The 10,547-nt window shown below is 39.7% G+C and overlaps 1 protein-coding gene across 2 annotated transcripts in view; it reads right to left on the bottom strand.

Annotated features, from left to right (window-relative positions):
- Nucleotides 1–1,700: 1,700 nt before the first annotated feature.
- ASB5 (ankyrin repeat and SOCS box containing 5) overlaps nucleotides 1,701–10,547 on the bottom strand; it is a 33,968-nt gene continuing 25,121 nt past the window's right edge. For both annotated transcript variants that reach the window (XM_018573226.1, XM_018573227.1), the window contains exons 5-7: nucleotides 8,503–8,637; nucleotides 2,814–3,005; nucleotides 1,701–2,031 (exon numbers count right to left, since the gene is read on the bottom strand). In XM_018573226.1, coding sequence (XP_018428728.1) covers nucleotides 1,886–2,031; nucleotides 2,814–3,005; nucleotides 8,503–8,637 — 473 coding nt within the window. In that variant the 3' untranslated portion in view covers nucleotides 1,701–1,885. The remainder of the gene's footprint in view (nucleotides 2,032–2,813; nucleotides 3,006–8,502; nucleotides 8,638–10,547) is intronic.

Here is a 10,547-nt window from a genome sequence, read left to right on the forward strand (position 1 = left end):
GTCCCAGGTCAGCAATGCCAAGGACACCCTAATATTCTGATAGAAGTCAGCAATGGAAGCCTTCATACATTGTCATGACCGAGATACTTTAAAGGAAACCTTTCATAAGAGAAACGTAGAAGCTGCAATTACTGACCAGGTAAGGACTTCTGACTTCTCTTTGGCTTTTCTTATCTATCTAATTGTTACTGCTCAGTGACTGAAAAATTAGGTCAGCATGATGACCAGACAACTACCATTACCAGATGAAGGTTGGCAATGGTTGGCAATGGCAGCCTCCATATTTTATCTTGAAAGCTTTATTTTTAAGGTCTCAACAGACATCATTGACAGACAGCTTTCTACAAAATTCTATTAGCTGGGCAATATTGTCCTGAATGATAAATTATTGCAGGGTAGACCATCATACACAGTCATGTGGTACAAAAAGTACATCTACATGTTCTATCAGCATGCACATGCACGTCCATCTCCAATCTAATATTTTTTATTTAAGTAACATAATTAGAGATTAAATACAATTTTAATTAGAGATGCAAAAGAATAACAAAACATGTACATTTATTTGTCCCTCATGGCTACCCTTCATGTCCTAAAGGGATTAGGGTTTTGGCTGGGTAACTGCTAGTATGCTGCAATTTTACATTGGCTCCATAGGAAGTCTGCTCCTCTCCTGGACAGAGGCATGCGGACATCCACTACAGAGTCAGGGATATCAGAAATACAACATAGCAATGGAATCTGTGTACTCCGCGCTTATGGATAATTTAAGGACGCTTAGGTAAATAAATATTTAAATACTAATTAAAATTAATTTGAGATTGTTTTCATTTTTATATGTTCTTTATATGTTTTTTCATATTTCTGATGCATCACTGTTTAGTAATTTATTTGATCTAGTTTATGCATATTGGCACGAGTTGAGATTTATGTTCACTATTTTGATGTTTATATATTTTTGTCAACACTGATTTAATTCACTTATTGATGACCCCGAGCGCTGCACACCTAGCTATATACAACATAGCAATGGTCATAAGTCTTGATACTGGTACTGTAGCAGCATGTAAAGGGGCTAGATGGTGTTGGACTTACAACAGCAAAACACAAGGTTTTTTTTAATGAAATGTGCACACAGATGAGCACCCTTAGACCCCTTTCACACGGGCAGTCCAATAAGTTCCGCCTGTCAATTTTTCGAACTATATATGTGTCTGTATACATCTGATTACCCCTGACTCCATCTAGGTCTGGAAAAAAATGGATCAGAGTTCCGTTTTGGCAGACCTGATCATGACGGATCATGACTCCCCATAGACCTAGCATGAGTCCAGCTAGTTCATTTTTTTCCTCCATCTTGTGATGGAGGATGTCACAAATTATATCCATTCCATACTGCTCCAGTTCGCAAGGGATCCGTGCATGGATCCCTTGCTGATCGGACAGATGGTCCCCATACTTGAGCCTTAGAGAACTGGTCTGCTGTTGCCCACACATGATAATCATCTTCCAATACTTCCACAATCAGCAGAACTGCTCTGGAATCATCTTTTATTTGTGGGAACTTTATGTAGAGTCATGCAGAGAGAATCTGATCGTGGGTAATTCATTTTGTTAATGGCAGGAAGAGCTTAAATGTTCCCCTATACATGTGTGGAGATTACTAGTGTGTTTGAATGGATCACTTTTATATACACACACAAAGATTATAGTCAAATAATTTCCATTCAGTTAAGCAATGTGTTCTTTTCAGTTTTAAGTGCATGATATTACTTTTAGAGGTACAGAGCTAAATAAACATCTAAAATGTGTTATCTGCTAGAAGAAATGTGGATTTGACAATAGATTTAATATACAGTATGCAGGTATGAGCTGCATAAAGGTCTTAAAAGTTCCTTATACTTTCTCGATACTGTAGGAAATCTTTAAGCATAGTAGGCAGTTGCAGTTGTGGAATAAGATGTAATCTAGCTTGTCCGAGGCAGTTGCGGATGCTCAGTCTACACAGCTGGCACAGCGAACATGGGTTAGCTAGACACAAAAAGAAAAAAGTCATTATGTACATAAGGGCGAAAATATTTTGCATGTAATATTGCTCATTAGACCCAATGGTGTTGTAAAGCTATTACAGGCAGTCCCCGGGTTACGAACAAGATAGGTTCTGTAGGTTTGTTCTTAAGTTGACAGGTACATTTTTTAAGTGTAACTCCAGCCAAATATTTTTTGTTTTTGTTTTGGATAGCACAAGCTTTTTCGAGAGTGAACCTCTCTTCCTCTCGAAAGCTTGTCTTTTATATATTTTGTTAGTCCAATAAGAAAGGTATCATTGCACACTGCAATACGGCGTTTTTGTCTTTTTTGACATATATCTATATATATATTAGGGATGCACCGATATATCGGCCGCCGAAACATATCGGCCGAAAATGGCACTTTTGGCATAATGCCGAAAGAGCCATGTTTTGGCCGATACATCGGCGCATCCCTGGTTTCTTTTCTCCCCGCTGGGCGCTGTTCCAGCGGGGAGAAAAGAAAGTGACCGAGCACTGCGGTCGAGAGCGCTGTGAGCGGCCGGCGTCTCCTCCCACACCGCTCAGCCGCCTATCACAGTCCGGCAGAGCGGTGTGGTGGCGGAGACAGCGCTGTCACAGGAGGCTGGGCTTTCCTCTCTACACCGCTCGATCAGCCACCTGTGACAGCGTGTCAGAGAGAAGAGCAAGGTACACACACTCAGCGAAATGTGTTCTAGAAAAGTCTTACTTTATCTTTAGTCAGAAAAAAGTCAATCCCCCCGTTACCAGATGAAATCTCACCTTCATATAAAAGTAAGTGTCTTTCCACTGGACTTCTTGGAACAGCTACATCAACTGGCCTTTTGAAGTCTGTATTTTTAGCATTAATGTCAGCACCAAAGTCCAGCAGTAGACTGACTATGTCTGTACTGGCCTGCTGAGCAGCAGCATGGAGCGGACTATCCAAGTATCTGCCCTGCTGCACATCAGCACCTAGAAGAGAATAAAACTGTCAGTTGGTTTGTAAATATTAGTACGTGTAAAACGGCAAAGTGGTCAAACTTATACACAGCCAGGCAAGAACAAATTCATATAAAAATTCAGGCGCCAACAGCATTTATTAGCCACAGATCTTGGAGTACAACTATGTGCTTTGTGTTAGATAGCTCCTATGCTCAGTAAGCCATTGCAGGGGTTAAGTTACCATTAAGGGTCAAGGTTAGTAAAAATGAGTGTGTTAAAAAAGAATTATGGAGTACGTGTTTTTCCCCATACAGTAGTTCTCTTAAGGGTCACGGGAGGACACATACTAGCGTCCTCCCGTGACACAAAGCTCAGGGACGGATCCCGACAATGCTATTGAGATCCACACAGCTGCGTGAGTGACAGCTGGCTCTGCCTATCTAGAGGCAGAGCCAGCTCTGCCCACCCCCTCCCCTGTCCGTTTCTCCATTCAGCGCTGGAGGATTGGAGAGGGGGGATTCCTGCAGAGAGGGGTAACTGACAGTCACCGCTCTCTGCAGGGAGATAATCGAGAAGTGAGCGAGCGACGGTATGTGTTTGCTCACTTCCTGATCTATTGAGCCGACATGTAACAGTTTCATTGTCAACCGTCGGCTTGAACTATGAGGATGAGTGATTTTCACTCACCTCATAGTTCTCCTTTAAGTCTTAGGATTTAAGAGCAATTTCAGATAACAAGTAATGTAATTTTGGTGAGTTACTTATACTATCCATCAAATACTGCAGGTGTGCTAAAATAAAAATGTTCACTCATTTTACCTAAATTTTCTACTTCCTGGAGCGGACCACCTCACAGGGTCAGGACTTCCTGAAGCCTGTGCTTTGTATCTTTCTCCCTCCCTCTGCTTCCTGCATGACCAATTATATTCACGTTGAAATCTGGCTGGTGTCTGTGAGGAACATCTTAGCACTGGCATTTTAACATTAGGATTTCTGTTAAAGGCAGCAAGGAGCCTGCAGTGCATGTTCCACCATAAAAAAAAGCAGGTACGTTCCAGGATCACCAAATCTAAATATATATTACACACATTCTTTTTTTTTTTTTTTTTTTACCTTTTTAAGGTTAGGATTTAGGAGTCTTCATGTAAAATGAGGAGTTATATTATGAGGTTTAGGTTAGGTGTTAAAGATTACATTTTCATATAAGGGTAAACAAGGGAAACGGATAAAACATAGTTGTGGTATAAAGTTTAATGTGTTACAAGCCTAGGAACGTCTAATTCTATGTAGACAATTTACACACATCTGCCCTACTTCACTGCTAGGCATGTAACAGCCTTATTTCCTGATTTAGCAATGCAGCGTCTTATGTCACCTCTCTGTCTTCAGATTTTTCATTTAGTAGATTGGTGAACCAGGAGGTAGTAACCGCTGCAGTGTGGTAGAGCTCTCTAAACCACATTATGGAAATACAGGTCAAGGTTTAGAGACTTGTAGGGAAAAATGTTTTTACACATAACCTTCCAACTCTGAAAAACAGTGTAATATTATTTACAGTAGCGGTAAATGGTCAAAGAAATGTAAGATGCCACTGCTGAGCTCTCCTTCTGGAAGTGCCAGTTGCCTGGTTTTCTGGTTAGTCCAATAAAAAGACAGGTAAGTGATCTACAAATGTGTAGCTTTCAATCTTTAATCACAATTGCTTCATAGTTTATTGACCAACTGTTTTATAAGTAGAGTAGATGACTATGAAAACCCTCATTATTTCTAAAAAAAAAAGGCAGTTTTCATCATTTAGTCGCACAGTAATATTTGTGGCTGAACGCTGATTAAAAGCAGCTAAATTGCCAACTTCACGGTGCATGATGTATACTTGAATAGAATTAGGACGTTTCCTGTCTGGACATGAAATATACACACCATGTAATGTCATGACATTGTGAACCATGACTGCTCCTAATCAACATGTCTTATGCTTCCATTAGTAATGACAGTTTACTTGGAAATAAACATAACATGCTGGAATCAGGAAAATTAGCAAAGCATTAATATGGCTTTGAGAGGCTGCTCATGTTTAAAGAATGCCATACATTGAAACTGTTAAAGTGTCTGTGTCCTGCTTATATCTATTTTGGTGCGTAGCAAATAAACCAGCAAATGCACTTGCTATAAATATTATGGGCTGCCATTGTAGTGTCACATAATGTCAATGCACCCAAAACTGAACCTGACCCTTGCAACGCATGCAATAAAGCAGATAATAGGTGGGACACAACCTATAGGAAGCAGAGAGAAAGAGGTGGATTTTCCCTTTTATATTTATCAGCCATGCATTTTTCCCTTTACCAGTAGTAGTCCTCTCACACTAGAATATTTACATATTGCCACAATATTCAGTACAAGGTTAGGACTAGTAAAACAAGGTCAGCTCTGTGTGAAAGAGGTCATTACAGAGTGGTTGCTTTGGGTAGGTGTGTGAAACCTACAGGCTCCACTCCACTTCTACTTTGTAGTTTTCCATACTGACCTGCATATAGGAGTTTCCTCACACAAGCTATGTGTTGTCTTTTACATGCTATGTAAAGAGGAGTGCCTAGGTGAGGAATATCTTGGTCCACATCTATACCCCAGGAAATCAAAACATCCAGACATTCACTGTGACCTGTATATATACAGAATACATTAGAAAGCTTTAGTAGCATGTATTCAAAATCCAATTTCAGAACCAATATATAGGTTGGGTCATCAACATGCTTTTATATTATAAGGAGTCCAGCAATGATATAACTACACTCATTTGGGACATAACTATACTCATTTCTGATGCAAGATTAGAACAAGGATGCATGAACCAGGATAATTCTATACTTTTAAAGTAATATAATCATATGTCTGATATAGGATATGGTGTAATAAACCTGTGAGCCTGAAAGCCTCTTCAAAATAATACTCTCATTGCCATGAGATCAGCTGTGGCATCATCCTGCTTATAAACTATAGTAATGTCTGGTACATACTTCAATTCATATTTTAACAATGACTGAATAAATTAGTCAGGGGACTGCACATTGCACAAAAAAATGCCAGGTTGATATGACTGGTAACCATTTCCCTATTTCAAAACTGAAAAAAGTTTTGGCTGGAGCTGGGCTACAACATGTGCCAGATCATATAGCTTTGCGTTATCAAAGTGCATACTGTGTCCCTCTTTACCATATATTTATAATAATTTAATAAAATACATGTGTACCCACTTCTTTGAATAACACCAGCCTGGCACCATAAAGATACACACGGGTATCCCAGTTTAAAGGACCAAAAATATACAAGACTCCTGCTGCCATGTTCATATAAACCCAAATGTTAGGGATGTTCAGATACCAAGTACTGTACTTGGTACATGTACAAATATTTTTCCAGCTTGGATTTGTGCATCCCTGTTTTAATGTATGATTTGCTCTATATATAATATATATACACACACATACCCTGTTTCCCTGAAAATAAGACCTAGTACTATTTTTAGGAATTGCTAAAATATAAGACCTACCCCGAAAATAAGACCTAGTTGTGACCATTCCAGGGCCGGTGGTGGCATAAGGAGGAACTTGAAGACCTGCAGGAGAGGCAGGAGAGAATCTGTGGTTGTCAACGAAGCGAGCGAATCCAAAGTTAATGCAAATCCAAATTAAAAAATGCAAAATAGCAAAGCTAAGAATAGGGTGATCAGGGCAATCAGGGGTGCCATACTTTTCCAAGAGCAATTTGTTAACCAATCACTGGCCAGAATGAGCGAAGTGCACTTTCACTATAGATTCCTCACAGGCAGAGTGCACTTGGTATCACTCTGCCTGTGACAGTAGCCGGCACTATAGAGGAGGCATCGGCTTATGCGGCTCTGCTCCCTCCGCTGCCGCCTCACTTACTCTAGCGCTGGCTTCATTGGCACCACTGATTCTCTCCCGCGGCTCTTCAGGTTCCCCCTTTATGCCACCACCGGCCCTGGGAATGATCACAACTAGGTCTTATTTTCAGGGTAGGTCTTATATTTTAGCAATTCCCAAAAATAGTACTAGGTCTTATTTTCAAAAATTTTTTTTTTTTTTTTTTTACCTTTTTAAGGTTAGGATTTAGGAGTCTTCATGTAAAATGAGGAGTTATATTATGAGGTTTAGGTTAGGTGTTAAAGATTACATTTTCATATAAGGGTAAACAAGGGAAACGGATAAAACATAGTTGTGGTATAAAGTTTAATGTGTTACAAGCCTAGGAACGTCTAATTCTATGTAGACAATTTACACACATCTGCCCTACTTCACTGCTAGGCATGTAACAGCCTTATTTCCTGATTTAGCAATGCAGCGTCTTATGTCACCTCTCTGTCTTCAGATTTTTCATTTAGTAGATTGGTGAACCAGGAGGTAGTAACCGCTGCAGTGTGGTAGAGCTCTCTAAACCACATTATGGAAATACAGGTCAAGGTTTAGAGACTTGTAGGGAAAAATGTTTTTACACATAACCTTCCAACTCTGAAAAACAGTGTAATATTATTTACAGTAGCGGTAAATGGTCAAAGAAATGTAAGATGCCACTGCTGAGCTCTCCTTCTGGAAGTGCCAGTTGCCTGGTTTTCTGGTTAGTCCAATAAAAAGACAGGTAAGTGATCTACAAATGTGTAGCTTTCAATCTTTAATCACAATTGCTTCATAGTTTATTGACCAACTGTTTTATAAGTAGAGTAGATGACTATGAAAACCCTCATTATTTCTAAAAAAAAAAGGCAGTTTTCATCATTTAGTCGCACAGTAATATTTGTGGCTGAACGCTGATTAAAAGCAGCTAAATTGCCAACTTCACGGTGCATGATGTATACTTGAATAGAATTAGGACGTTTCCTGTCTGGACATGAAATATACACACCATGTAATGTCATGACATTGTGAACCATGACTGCTCCTAATCAACATGTCTTATGCTTCCATTAGTAATGACAGTTTACTTGGAAATAAACATAACATGCTGGAATCAGGAAAATTAGCAAAGCATTAATATGGCTTTGAGAGGCTGCTCATGTTTAAAGAATGCCATACATTGAAACTGTTAAAGTGTCTGTGTCCTGCTTATATCTATTTTGGTGCGTAGCAAATAAACCAGCAAATGCACTTGCTATAAATATTATGGGCTGCCATTGTAGTGTCACATAATGTCAATGCACCCAAAACTGAACCTGACCCTTGCAACGCATGCAATAAAGCAGATAATAGGTGGGACACAACCTATAGGAAGCAGAGAGAAAGAGGTGGATTTTCCCTTTTATATTTATCAGCCATGCATTTTTCCCTTTACCAGTAGTAGTCCTCTCACACTAGAATATTTACATATTGCCACAATATTCAGTACAAGGTTAGGACTAGTAAAACAAGGTCAGCTCTGTGTGAAAGAGGTCATTACAGAGTGGTTGCTTTGGGTAGGTGTGTGAAACCTACAGGCTCCACTCCACTTCTACTTTGTAGTTTTCCATACTGACCTGCATATAGGAGTTTCCTCACACAAGCTATGTGTTGTCTTTTACATGCTATGTAAAGAGGAGTGCCTAGGTGAGGAATATCTTGGTCCACATCTATACCCCAGGAAATCAAAACATCCAGACATTCACTGTGACCTGTATATATACAGAATACATTAGAAAGCTTTAGTAGCATGTATTCAAAATCCAATTTCAGAACCAATATATAGGTTGGGTCATCAACATGCTTTTATATTATAAGGAGTCCAGCAATGATATAACTACACTCATTTGGGACATAACTATACTCATTTCTGATGCAAGATTAGAACAAGGATGCATGAACCAGGATAATTCTATACTTTTAAAGTAATATAATCATATGTCTGATATAGGATATGGTGTAATAAACCTGTGAGCCTGAAAGCCTCTTCAAAATAATACTCTCATTGCCATGAGATCAGCTGTGGCATCATCCTGCTTATAAACTATAGTAATGTCTGGTACATACTTCAATTCATATTTTAACAATGACTGAATAAATTAGTCAGGGGACTGCACATTGCACAAAAAAATGCCAGGTTGATATGACTGGTAACCATTTCCCTATTTCAAAACTGAAAAAAGTTTTGGCTGGAGCTGGGCTACAACATGTGCCAGATCATATAGCTTTGCGTTATCAAAGTGCATACTGTGTCCCTCTTTACCATATATTTATAATAATTTAATAAAATACATGTGTACCCACTTCTTTGAATAACACCAGCCTGGCACCATAAAGATACACACGGGTATCCCAGTTTAAAGGACCAAAAATATACAAGACTCCTGCTGCCATGTTCATATAAACCCAAATGTTAGGGATGTTCAGATACCAAGTACTGTACTTGGTACATGTACAAATATTTTTCCAGCTTGGATTTGTGCATCCCTGTTTTAATGTATGATTTGCTCTATATATAATATATATACACACACATACCCTGTTTCCCTGAAAATAAGACCTAGTACTATTTTTAGGAATTGCTAAAATATAAGACCTACCCCGAAAATAAGACCTAGTTGTGACCATTCCAGGGCCGGTGGTGGCATAAGGAGGAACTTGAAGACCTGCAGGAGAGGCAGGAGAGAATCTGTGGTTGTCAACGAAGCGAGCGAATCCAAAGTTAATGCAAATCCAAATTAAAAAATGCAAAATAGCAAAGCTAAGAATAGGGTGATCAGGGCAATCAGGGGTGCCATACTTTTCCAAGAGCAATTTGTTAACCAATCACTGGCCAGAATGAGCGAAGTGCACTTTCACTATAGATTCCTCACAGGCAGAGTGCACTTGGTATCACTCTGCCTGTGACAGTAGCCGGCACTATAGAGGAGGCATCGGCTTATGCGGCTCTGCTCCCTCCGCTGCCGCCTCACTTACTCTAGCGCTGGCTTCATTGGCACCACTGATTCTCTCCTACCTCTCCCGCCGCTCTTCAAATTACCCCTTATGCCACCACCGGCCCTGGGAATGGTCACAACTAGGTCTTATTTTCGGGGTAGGGCTTATATTTTAGCAATTGCCAAAAATAGTACTAGGTCTTATTTTCGGGGAAACAGGGTATATATATTTATTTATTTCTCCAATACTTGCCCATGTACTCACAGATACAATTACTGATACATTTTTGTTTTTTATCATGTGACAGTTTTTCTAAAAGAATACAGACTAATGATTTCTGGACAGTGGTGGAGCACCATGGCCCATTCGCAGCTGTAACCTCTGCAACCATGGTAGTTCTTGTGAAATAGCCAAGGACCGGCACTGGTAGCTGAACATCCCTACCATATGCCCTTCACCACTGGGTGGGTGCAATGGGTACAAAAAAGAATATGATCCTACCATAAAAAAACAAACAATTCATTAGAGTAACTGGAGTGTGGGATTGTAAAAGTAAGCTATCTTGCTATCAGCATCCCGTAATTCCCTGCAGAACAGCACTTAGACTGGGAGGTGAAGTAGCAGCACTAAGAATCAATCCAGGTTCTACTGCATTGCCCAGTGTGGTCAGGCTAGCAATGAACAT

The sequence above is a fragment of the Nanorana parkeri genome, unplaced genomic scaffold, assembly GCF_000935625.1.
Source record: "Nanorana parkeri isolate BGI_ZX_2015 unplaced genomic scaffold, ASM93562v1 scaffold2282, whole genome shotgun sequence".
NCBI classification, from domain to species: Eukaryota; Metazoa; Chordata; class Amphibia; order Anura; family Dicroglossidae; genus Nanorana; species Nanorana parkeri.